This window comes from Acartia tonsa, chromosome 11 (assembly GCF_053477335.1).
Source record: "Acartia tonsa isolate MP-2025a chromosome 11, ASM5347733v1, whole genome shotgun sequence".
NCBI classification, from domain to species: Eukaryota; Metazoa; Arthropoda; class Copepoda; order Calanoida; family Acartiidae; genus Acartia; species Acartia tonsa.
In genome coordinates, this window is record NC_137270.1 from 5,159,779 (window position 1) to 5,173,001 (window position 13,223).

The window sequence follows — 13,223 nt, forward strand, 5'->3', positions numbered from 1 at the left end:
GTGATCTAATTATCCGTTTGATGTGATTTTTGGTATATTGATTCCTGGGACAACAAACAACAATATTCTAAGCGAAGCAACTCTATAATAAAGTCCTAAAGATGTAAGTATGTCAATAAACATTATCCTGTATCAAGCAGTTATTCAACAAATTTACTTACAATTTTGCTTCGAATCTTATACTTTTATATTCTGATTATTCAGTTTAGACACTATACAAGTGTTAATGTCCGTTTGTCCTACCGTTTCAGTGCTTCGCTTTTATGGATGTTGTCATCCTGGATCTTAAGCGATCACTTTTAAGATTATTTGTTGCACATTCAGACACGTTGCTACAAAAGACCTAATCACATAAGACCTATTCCTACAAAAGACCTAATCAACTTAGGTTAGATTATTGGATATGGACAAATTTATATCAAATATACTTGATCTAACCTATCCTAAATTAACTTATTTTTTCTAATTATGTCTTTTGTGGGAGTGAATCTAATGTTGGATTAGGTCTTTTGTAAAATTAAATCTTTTGTTGCAACGTCCATTCGGAGACCCCTAACCAAGCGGGACCCTATCCCCAAAAAGATCTTTCAAGACTTACTTAATCCAACCTGACTTAAATTAAACATTCAAAATGCATTTTTTTTTCAAAAAGTATTTTAGAGTTCGATAGCAGATTGATTGAAAAAAAAAATAATGAAGCACTTTTACAAAAAATACGCATTTTTATATGATACATGTAAAAGCTGCAGTATTATTAAATAAATAGTTAATCATTACTATGTAAACTTGTTTTGTCAAGTGTTAAAGTAAGAAAATCAATAATATTTTTAGAGAGTTTCGTGGATATATCTTTACTATTTTTTTTAACAAGAATTAGCATGTCCATAATTTGGTCAAGAAACTTTGGATAGCATTATTATTCACAGACCATTGTCCCCTCCCTCCCCAATTCTTTGTTTTTTTTTTGTGATAAAATAATTTTAAACAAGTTTTTATTACTTTTTACTTTTAAAATATTTTTGGTCTCTTTTTAATTTCGGCGATTTTTATGGACATGATTTTACTTGTTTTATATCAATAATTATAAGAACAAAAGATTTAATTAATAAATAGACCCAACTTTAAAAAGAAAATATTTTGTTTTTGACTTTTTAATAATAGAATTAAAGAGAAAATTAGTATTTTTGTAAGATAAATATTTTCTTAACTGGATGATTAAAAAATTTATATGAATTTTCATTTCTTATTATTGAATATTTGACAATGAAGCATTAGATATTAAACTTTAAAGGCGATTTTAAATAGATTATTTTATTATATATTTTACAATAATTTCATTAGATATACTTTTCATATAGAATTATTTTTCAAAATAAATTCAATTCATTAAAGTTCTGTAATAATCTAGGTAGCGCAGCTACTCTTTGACTAGAGTATGTCTGACCATCAACAATATATTAGTACTAGCGACTGCAACCCTAGCCTCTAGGGGCTTCATATATATATTGGAAAGGATGTGTAAGCACAGGAATATAGCCTAAAACCATACCCAGACTTATTTATAAAAACAAAATATTTAAAAACCATCTTATGACCTATAAGAAGCTTCTCTGTAAAGTAGAAACATATAGGTTTAGCGAGATTCTTCGCTTCAGACAAAAAAAGCTTACCACTTTATATATTAGGATTTACCCTAATATTTTACAACAATTTTTTTAACATATTGGGTAATTTTTTTGCAAATTTTTCGTTAAGTTGTGTGTAACTGTGTAGTCAAATTCGTTTATTAAGTCAAACAGTTCTTAATTATGACCATTTTATAAACATATATATATATTTGCATTTGGTCATAAAATAAGAACAGTTTGACTAAAAAAGCGCATTTGACTAAACGATTATACATAACTTTACGGAAAAAAGGCAACAAAAAAACCCTTTGTGGCTGCGGTACTTATGGATATAAATGCCCTTGCTGTAACACAATGATATAATATGAAATAATGAATCTCTTCTATAGACACAAATATTAATGATTTTATGATATTATGATTAATAACAAATTTATCATTTGACATTTATTCACTGTCTAATTTATTTTCTGACAAAAATAAATGTATTTTTCTTAAATAACTTTGTTTTTTTTCTTCACTATATCACAACAAATTTAATATGCCTGAGAACATATAATGTATAATTATTTCTTTGTTTAATTTTGATCTTGTTGTCGGTTTTTGGGATTTTGACAACGCTTTCTTACTTGTTTGTTAATCGTTGATTTAATATCCATATCTGTTTTGATTTCAGTAGTCATAGATAAACCGAGACTTATGAGAAAAGTGTGAGAATTTAAAGCTTCTTGTTCAAATACTTGATAACTTTTGTATGTTAGCCTTGAACTATAAGATTTAAAGAATTGTAGGATTTCCAAGCAAAGATTTTATTTTCCAACAACTGAATTAATTAAAAAATAATTGGTAACTTTAGAAGATTTTTTCTTGATCTTTGGGGGGCAACGCTTCGTAGTACAGACGACCTTTTTATCTGCCCCTCAAATATCATTTTAGATTTATTTCGCTTGTTGGCTATACCTTATTACTGAAGTTTTTAACTTCTATATGAGTTGAGTTCTTGAAAAGTTAAGGTATAATTATAATATTTCTGTAAAGGCTAAGTGGGTTCATACTGATGCAACACAATGTCTTCAGGAATCACTCTAGCTATAGCCACGACAACCCCTACGTCGTTTCTTCATCTTGGCTTTTTGAGAACTTTTCTTGAAAAATAGAGATACACAGATGAATAGATGGTAGATGATTTCAGCCAGACTCACAAAGCTAAATCCCATGCACAACCCTGAAAAAAGAATATTTTTAGCTGCATATCTATTATAATACAAAGTAAAACGATGTCTGTCTGTCTATTTGTCTGTTTGTCTGACTGTTTGTTTGTAGCGAAGGATTTCGCTAACCGCTGAACCGTGTTCTCCTTTACAGGGTAGCTTCTCATAGGTCCCGGGAAGGTTTATAACTATTTTCTTGGGGGGTGGGACACCCCTAACCCCCCCTTTAAAAATGGAAAATACCCCCCCTAAAAATTTTTTCTTTTCTTTTTAAAACTAAAATTAAAATAGTGGGGTCGAATACCCCCCCCCCCAAAAAAAAAAAATTTTTCCCCAAAAATTTTTAAAAAAAATTTTCTTTAAAATCTAAAACACGAAAAATTTGTTTGGTCAAACCTCTTGGGGCAAAGCCCCTAGAGGCTAGGGGCGAAGCCGTTAAGTTAATATAAAAAATACTGCTGCGCGTCAGCCACAGAGAATTCAACTTTTACAATTTTAACAAGGATGACAACATCCATAAGTAGCGAAGAACAAAAAATTGTGGATGGGAATACGTAGAAGTAGATTTAAAGTGTATTTATTAAAATCAAGAATAGATTTATTGGAGAAAATAAACACGAAACCTTGTTTTATTTTGTGTGATGAAGACGGTTAAAGTAAATTACATACTAGATGCACATAACAATGGGGGGAAAAAATTTGAAACTGTTAATGCAAAAAAGTTTTAAAATTGGACCAAAAATACCAAAGATATGGGGAAATATGTCAAACATATAAAAATAGTTAAAAACCTGCTAAAAGGCAGTTTGGCCGCCATTGTTTCTTTTCTTAAAACACCAAAAATTTAATGTTAATATCTTTAATTGAAATTTTTTTGAAAATTGGACTATAAACACCAAAGATATGGGTAAAAATGTGATATATACAAAAATAGCCAAAAACCTGCAAAAAGGCAGTCTGACAGTCATTGTTGTTTTCTTCAAACGACAGGAAATTTAATTTTGATATCTTTAACTGAAAAAAATTGAAAATCGGACCTTAAACACCAAAGATATGGGGAAAAATGTGAAAAATATAAAAATAGCCAAAAACCTGCAAAAAGGCAGTCTGACCGTCATTGTTGTTTTCTTCAAATGACGGGAAATTTAATTTTGATATCTTTAACTGAAAAATTTTGAAAATTGAACCATAAACACCAAAGATATGTGGAAAATTTGGAAAATATAAAAAATAGCCTAAAACCTGCTAAAAAGCAGTCCGACCGCCATTGATGTTTTATAGTTAATTGTGGTCCTTAATGATGGGAATGTTGTCAAAAAAATTCAGCTCTCTATCTTTTATAGGAGCCGAGAAAATTACGTTTCCCCCAATTCATTAATTACGGACGGACAGACGGACGGACGGACATTGTGAATTATAGAGTAGCTTCGCTACTAAAAATGAGCTGGAAGTCTAACCCTGATCCAAATATGGCCATGTCTCTTTTTTAGTAGCGAAGCTACTCTATAATTCACTATGTCCGTCCGTCCGTCCGTCAGTCCGTCAGTCTGTCAGTCCGTCAGTCCGTAACGCTATGGGGGAAATGGGATTTACTCAGCTCCTATAAAAGATAGAATGCTGAAATTTTTAAACAACATTCCCATCATTAAGGAGCACAATTGACTATAAAACATCATTGGCGGTCGGACCGCTTTTTAGCAGGTTTTAGGCTATTTTTATATTTTTCACATTTTTCTCCATATCTTCAGTGTTTATGGTCCGATTTTCAAAATTTTTTTAGTTATAGATATCAAAATTAAATTTCCCGTTGTTTAAAGAAAACAACGATGAAGGCCAGACAGCCTTTTTAGCAGGTTTTAGGCTATTTTTATATTTTTTCACATTTTTCTCCATATTTTCAGTGTTTATGGTCCGATTTTCAATTTTTTTTCAATTATTTATATCAAAATTAAATTTCCCGCCTTTTAAAGAAAACAACCATGACGGCCAGACTGCCTTTTTTTAGCAGGTTTTAGGCTATTTTTATATTTTTCACATTTTTCTCCATATCTTCAGTGTATATGGTCCGATTTTCCAAATTTTTTAAGTTAAGGATATAAAAATTTAATTTTCTGTCGTTTTAAGAAAACAACCATAGCGGCCAGATTGCCTTTTATCAGGTTTTTGGCTATTTTTATATGTTTTACATATTTTCTCATATCTTTGTTTTTTAGTAGCGAAGCTACTCTATAATTCACTTTGTCCGTCCGTCAGTCAGTCAGTCCGTCAGTCCGTCAGTCCGTAACGCTATGGGGGAAATGGGATTTACTCAGCTCCTATAAAAGATAGAATGCTGAAATTTTTTGACAACATTCCCATTATTAAGGAGCACAATTGACTATAAAACATCATTTGTGGTCGGACCGATTTTTAGCAGGTTTTAGGCTATTTTTATATTTTTCACATTTTTCTCCATATCTTCAGTGTTTATGGTCCGATTTTCAAAATTTTTTCAGTTACAGATATCAAAATTAAATTTCCTGTCGTTTAAAGAAACAATCATGAAGGCCAGACGGCCTTTTTAGCAGGTTTTAGGCTATTTTTATATTTTTCACATTTTTCTCCATATCTTCAGTGTATGGTCCGATTTTCAAAATTTTTTCAGTTATAGATATCAAAATTAAATTTCCCGTCTTTTAAAATAGACAACCATGACGGCCAGACTGCCTTTTCAGCAGGTTTTAGGCTGTTTTTTTTATATTTTTAACATTTTTCTCCATATCTTCAGTGTTTATAGTCCGATTTTCAAAATTTTTTCAGTTGTAGATATCAAAATTAAATTTCCCGCCTTTAAAGGAAATAACCATGACGGCCAGACTGCCTTTTTGGCAGGTTTTAGGCTATTTATAAATATATTTAACACTTTTTTCCATATCTTCAGTGTATATGGTCCGATTTTCCAAATTTTTAAAGTTTTTAAGGATTTAAAAATTAATTTTTTGTCGTTTTAAGAAAACAACCATGGCGGCCAGACTGCCTTTTATCAGGTTTTTGGCTATTTTTATATGTTTTACATATTTCCCAAGATCTTTGTTTATTTTGATCCAATTTTCAAACTTTTATGGGATATCAGTATCAAAATAATTTTTTCCATTGTTATGAGCATCTTTAATATAACTTACTTTGACCATCGTCATCATACAAAATAAAACAAGGTTTCATATTTTTTTTATCCAATAAATCTATTCTTGATTTTAGTAAAAACTTTTTAAATCTACCTGTACGTATTCCCATCTACGATTTTTTGTGCTTCGCTACTTATGGATGTTGTCATCCTTGTTTTTATCCAACTTTTTTGGGATATCAGGATCAAAATAATTTTCCCCATTGTTATGTGCATCTTTAATGTAATTTACTTTGACCATCATCATCATACAAAATAAAACAAGGTTTCGTGTTTATTTTATCCAATAAATCTATTCTTGATTTTAATAAATACCCTTTTAATCTACTTGTACGTATTCCCATCTATGATTTTTGTTCTTCGCTACTTATGGATGTTGTCATCCTTGTTTCTATCTTAAATAACAGCTGAGTGAATTCCGTTTTTGTTCACGGAAGAACTTACAGGCTTAACCTAGAATAGAGTAGCTGCTCCTCCAAAGTATGGTTGGTAAGAGAGGGAGGGGGCATTAGGCTGTTTATTACACTAGTCTCAAAAGTTTTATATTAATGTTTTCATGTTCGTTTGGCTTAACAACTTTGTGGACAGGACTTTTAATGATTTTTAATTGGTTGGTTCATTTAGGTAAGTGTCTAAACGTTTTAATCACTAATTATAATCTACAGAAGGGGAAATGTTTTGCAATGGGGATGTACCTCAATTCATCAACCATTGTCTTATCCCTTTATATCCCTGATGATAAGTGCCCATGTACAATTTTATTGATGAATAGCGTTTATTTAGATTGATAATATTGTACATTATTTACTTTAATATCTAGGCATTTATTCCATGGCAGAAACTAGTATTCATAAAAGGCGTTGCTACAAAAGACCTAATTACAAAAGACCTAGATTACAACGGCCTAATGCTATAAAAAGACCTATCTTACAAATGACCTAACACTATAAAAAGACCTAAATTACAAATGACCTAACACTATAAAAAGACCTAGATTACAAATGGCCTAATGCTATAAAAAGACCTAAATTACAAATGACCTAACACTATAAAAAGACCTAGATTTCAAATGACCTAATACTATAAAAAGACCTAAATTACAAATGACCTAATAGTATAAAAAGACCTAAATTACAAAAGACCAATGGCTTTTGTTATTTTAGGTTAGGTTAGATTATTTTTTTTTTCTGTTAGTTCAAGAGTTTAAATTGTCTAAAAATTAATTATCAAAAAAAATATATTTAACAAATATTTTATCCTTTAATTTGTTATTTTATTTTTGAAAGTTTATCTCGATTTATGTTTATTTATATTTCTGTACTAAATCATTCTTATTCTCTCACCCTTTCCCAATCTTTCCAATATCAATGATTGAAAATTATCGGAGCCCCGAGCTCAGATAAATACTGTTTATTATTTTAAGATGGAAAGAAAATAGTAAGAAATCTTTCTTTCACGATTATATTTGGATAATTTATTAGCTAGATATTTGGGTGATAAATTCATTTTTTAGATGCATTTTTTAGAAGCGAAGCTTCTATATAATTTAATATGTCTTTGTATGTTTGCTAGCTGAATTAGATTAGAAATGAAAAATCTTGGCTGCTATTAAGGTTAGATGTTTAAAATCTGTATTATTAAATATGATATTTATTAACCCACAAGAAGCCTCTAGGGACACTTAGGGGAAAGAAAAGGAGGAAAAATGAAACCCCCTTTTTATTTGTGTTTTTAAATATTTTTTGGGGGGTTGGGGGATCATTCTTTTCTAGGGGTGCTTCTCAAAAAGTGTAATAGTTATTTCTCACATCGTATTATAAACAGCTTTCCGCGGATATAGAATGTACAATTATAAGATTAAAACAAGTTTTTTTAGCCCCGAGGTGCCGAAGGCACCGGCTAAAAAAACTGGTTTTACTCTTATGATTGTACATTTTTATATTCGTAGAAAGCTGGATATAATACGATGCTAGAAATAGTTTTTTCGTATGGATGAGAACCGGTTCCTATCCACCGGATTCGAATGAATACGAGAAAAGTTTTTACGAATCCCCCAGTCAAAACCCTGTGCACGCTCTTGGTTGGTACATTTCATATTGATATGCTAATTTATCAACTTCGCTTTGAAATGTTGTCATTCTTAGAGACTCGACAAAGTGGCTGAAAAAATTAGCCGTGTGACGTCATAAAAGGGAGAGATGAGAGGAGAATTTGGAAAGGAAACCCTTTAAAAAAATATAGATCTATTGACGTCACACGGCTTATTTTATCATCCTTGTTTATTTTGTTACTGACCTAGAAGACCACCAGAACTGGCAATGTAAGCTATCCTGCTCATTTTCTCTGTTTTCCTAGAATAAATAAAATAACTAAACAACATATCATTTTTATATAAGTAGTTAGATTTTTTGAACTGTAGCGAAGAATCTCGCTAACCTCTAAACATAGAAGGGTCTTCTTTACAGTGAAGCTACTTACAGGTCCAGGGAAGGTTTTCAACTATTTTTGTAGAGGGTATCTCCACCCTCCCAAGATAAATCGCCCCTAGTCCTATAATATATAGTAGTAAGGGATTTTTTTGTCTGAAGCTTAAGATCTTATAAATTAATGGTCCAAATGTTTTGTACTTTTTAGCAAATTAACAGTACTTTGACTTATCTGACATATATGGGAAATTTTGAAACAGTGTTAGACTGGACATAAGAAATGGTCCTTATAACCAATATTTGATATGATAAAAATATTCTATATATATAACTACATAAAACCAAGTATTAGAAAGCTGAATCAAAATAAATAAAAGATGAAACTTAATAAAATGACGCCTAGAAAATGTTTTGTTATTTTCAACTAATAAATATATATTGAAGCTATTATTAAGATTTTGCTTAGGTTGTTTATAAAAGTTTTAAATTTTAGTTTTGCGAATTAGTTTCATGAAGCAGGTCCCCAATTTTAAAATCATTTAATACCTGAATCGTTTTGAATAAGGTTCTTTGATGAATATATTAATAATAGCCAGGTTACTTCGAGCATATTCATATATTTCGTTCTCAATCTAAAATAGAAAGATGATTTATTTAACCCTAAACGATCTGGAGAGGGGAGGGGGGGGGGGTGAGAGGGCGTTTTCGCCCACATGACTCTTTGTTCTGATACAATTTTTTTCTATTCAACATATAGATCACAAACTCAATGACTTTTCATGTTGGGCAATTTGTGACCGGGAAGAAAATATTGCAGAATTCCAACTACAGCGGTCATGGTGACCAATCAAAGTAATCACGAAACCTTCTTATATTTAGAGACTCAACTCTATGTGTCTGTTCTGGTCTGTATGACTATCTTTCTGTCTGTTTGTCTATCCGACTGTCTTATGTAAGGTTTGTTTGTCTGTCTATTTGTCTATCAATCAACCTATATTACACCTTTATTCCCACTTGTATATCTTGAATTCTTTCCCTAGCTATCTGTTAGTTCTGTCTATTTGTTTGTTTGTCTGTCTGTCTATCCGTATGTCTTTCAATCTATCTATCTACTATACCTTTAGGGCCACTTGTTTATCTTGAATTCTTTCCCTAGCTATCTGTTAGTTCTGTCTGTTTGTTTGTCTGTCTGTCTATCTGTATGTCTGTCAATCTATCTATCTACTATACCTTTAGGGCCACTTGTTTATCTTGAATTCTTTCCCTATGCCATCTGTTAGTTCTGTCTGTTTGTTTGTTTGTCTGTCTGTCCATCTGTATGTCTGTCAATCTATCTATCTACTATACCTTTAGGGCCACTTGTTTATCTTGAATTCTTTCCCTGTGCCATCTATTAGTCCTGCACTGGTACAAGAAGTCAGGTAAACTTTCCAGGGCTGTGCACAATTCTAAAATAAAAAAAAATATGGGTATGAGTGTACATTAAAAGCCCTGTAACGGCTTAAATGCCATATATGGGTTCCAAAAAAATTTACTTTGATTTAAAGATATGTTTTTAAAAAAATTGCATTTACACAACAATAAGACATATTAGCTAGATGTATGATAAATTTACCCCCCTCTAATGTAGCTGTCTATAGTGCCCTAGCAAAATGGGGATATATGTCACTGCTTTTGGCATACCTATTCTATTGACGTCAGGAAATACATTATACCCCATCTCTTTTTTATGGAGGTTTCTTTCCTCTCTTCCCTTTTTTTACCTTTACTATGGCGTCAGTAGAATAGGTAGGCCAAAAGTTGTGACATATATCCCCATTTTCCTAGGGCGCTAAACACAGTTACTCTCAATATTGACGAAGCCCAATCTGTCCCACTTTTGAGCAAGACGATTCCTATATGACGTCATATAAAGGGAAAAGAAAAAGGGAAGGGGCGGAAGAAAATCTCTTTAAAAGAGATGGGAGAAAAGGGAATCGACAGATTGGACTTCGCCTCAATATCAAAAAAAAATTGTTTTTATTTTAGTTTCTTTTCAATATCCCCTTCTGCATGTAGATGTTTTTTTAAAGTAATGAGTGCTAAGAAAATCTATTTGTGGTTATCATTTAATTATGTAAGATATTTGATTCTGTAAAGACACATTTTTGAGATATCAAGGATACATAAATAATACATGTCTCTATGTTGTCAAGATTTGGCTATTCACACAAAACAGTAGACTTTGGTCTTATAATATCAATGGATATAGAATACGTGGATATATTAACAGGGGAAAATTAATCGTCAATTAAGGTTGTTAAAAAATATATAGTATAGATGTATATACAGATAACTACCTCCCCCACTTTTTCAATGACCTTTTTTGTCTGCTAGCAAATTTTTTCTTGTTCTTCTGTGTTACTATACATGAGTTTTGTATCCTTTATACGTTCCCCTTTTACTATTCTATGTCTACAGAAACATTTATTTTATTCTGATAAGGTCAGTTTCAGAAGTAGGGGGGAGGAGACCACCCTTACTTTCAAATGCCAGGAGCATTTTTAAAGGGGCGATTTCTCTCTGGAGGGTGGTATTACCCTCCACAAAAAATTATTGTAAACCTTCCCAGGGACCTACGACAAGCTACTATGTAAAGGAGAACAATATCAGTTTAGTGGTAAGCAAGATCCTTCGGTATACACAAACAGACACAGATCCTGCTACTTTATTAAGAATTTACATCAACGTATTTAAGTCCGTTTGCACTCTTGTTTTATATACAAGCTGTAGTGAACAATCATTGTCTATGAATACTATCTACACCCAGATATGTTATTAAAAATTGACGTTATCTTGGCGACTACACGAGTCACTTTATCCACAGAGAATAAATGGACAAGTAAATTGAGTTATCTGCCAGTCAAGTTTATTGTGCCGCAAACTTTTTTTTTCTTGAAGGGTTTAAAGTGTTTAAAGCAATCATATTATATCATAAAGGGAACTTTAGAAACAAATTAGAAAAGAATTAGGAAAGCCCCCAGAGGAAAAAGGAAAGATCGCCGCAGGATTAAAGCTAACTGCGCATTCCCATGTTGAAATAAGTAAGTTAACTAGTGATATAAGGTAATAAGGGATAAAATTTTGTAAATACCCCAATGATGATACACAAAACTACCCCTTATGTAAAATACAATTATTGGTTGAAACGTTTGGACACTCAACTTAACGAACACACTAATCAAATCTCAATGAAAGTCCCCAAAGTTTTTGAGCCAGCGAATAAGAAAAAGTTATTATAAAAATTTGGAGACGAGTGAAATAAACAGCCCAATGTCTCCTTCCTTCCTAAAATACACTAATTTTTTTTCACTAATTTTATCTGTTAGTAAATCCCTAGATATGGCATCTACATTCTTAGTGTATTTTCTGATTAAAGTGCATTAGCCATTATAATTGATATTTGATATACCAGATAAATATATTGTTTCAGGGGTCTAAAGAGATAGGACAATGGCTGATAATTTGATGTACATCCCCAATGATGATACATAGAATTACCCCTTCTTTAGATTACAATTAATGGTTGAAACGCTTGGACACTTAACTCAATGAACCAACCAATCAAAATTTAATAAAAGTCCACAAAGTTGTTAAGATTAAGCAAGCTACTGTATGAAAGAACTGACCAATAAATAATGTTCATGTTAGCAACGTAAAGTGACGATAATTTTTACCCATTATCTAAATCCATTCTATACCTGATCTAAAGTGATGATGTAAATTGTTTACGGGTTACAATCATAGATTAAAGTTATTGTACCTTTTACGTTAATTAATAAGAAATTCTAAAATTCTAATTATAAGTTTGCATTTGCCATAGATATATAATCGTTATAAAAGCCAGTTGGGAGAATATTTTATGCGGGTATGCGAGAATCTCTTACAATATCAAAAATCAAAAAAGGAAGGGGACAATGGACTATTTAATACACTAGTATCCAAAGTTTTTAATAATGTTTTCTTATTAATTGGCTTAACAACTTTGGGGACTTTTATGAATTTTGGATTGGTGGATTCATTAAGTTGAGTTTTCAAATGTTTGACCATTAATTTTAATCTACAGAAGAGGGAATTCTGTATATCATCATTGGAAATGTCCATCAATTTATCGGTCATTGTCTTTTCTTATTGATTCCTGTAAAAAAATCAGCTAACCTGGGAAAGTTGATTCTAACGGAAGCCTTTTATATCCAGCACATGTTGAGGTCAACAATTTTCTTCCTAAAATTTAAATAAATAGTCCTAATCGGAATAGAGGTTGACAAAAAAGCTGAGTGATATGAATACTAAAATCTTTTAAAAAAATATTTTCTCCCCAACTATTTAAGATTGATATTAAGATTCATTTCATAGGAATGTCAAACAAGACCAAATTAATTAAAATTATTAATGGCATCAAAAAATTATTAGACTGATATCTATATTTTATCCGATTTTATTTGGTAGAAATTAAAAGCTTTTTTCGATGTCTTAATGAACACACCAAAAAAAGATTAGTTTTGTACCAAATGTAACCACAAGAAAAGACAAAATTAATTCGCTTTAAAAAATTGTTAAAAACATTTAGAATGTGGCTAACGTGCCGCATATTGTCTTGATAAATCCGCAAATATTTCTTTTACTCAATAAGGCAAAATCATTATATAAAAGCAACAGAATGTATTCCTGTCAGTCTGTGTGTGTGTGTGTGTAGCTAGCTGACCACTGCATGAACCGATTCAGTCCTCCTTTTCCCTAGAAAAAAATTACACAC

General features: G+C 31.3%; 1 protein-coding gene across 1 annotated transcript in view; it reads right to left on the reverse strand.

The window, feature by feature from the left end:
• Nucleotides 1-2,131: 2,131 nt before the first annotated feature.
• LOC145331469 (pickpocket protein 28-like) overlaps nucleotides 2,132-13,223 on the reverse strand; it is a 60,329-nt gene continuing 49,237 nt past the window's right edge. The window contains exons 20-24 of the mRNA XM_080176149.1: nucleotides 12,626-12,691; nucleotides 9,776-9,876; nucleotides 8,975-9,060; nucleotides 8,298-8,353; nucleotides 2,132-2,853 (exon numbers count right to left, since the gene is read on the reverse strand). Coding sequence (XP_080032275.1) covers nucleotides 2,714-2,853; nucleotides 8,298-8,353; nucleotides 8,975-9,060; nucleotides 9,776-9,876; nucleotides 12,626-12,691 — 449 coding nt within the window. The 3' untranslated portion in view covers nucleotides 2,132-2,713. The remainder of the gene's footprint in view (nucleotides 2,854-8,297; nucleotides 8,354-8,974; nucleotides 9,061-9,775; nucleotides 9,877-12,625; nucleotides 12,692-13,223) is intronic.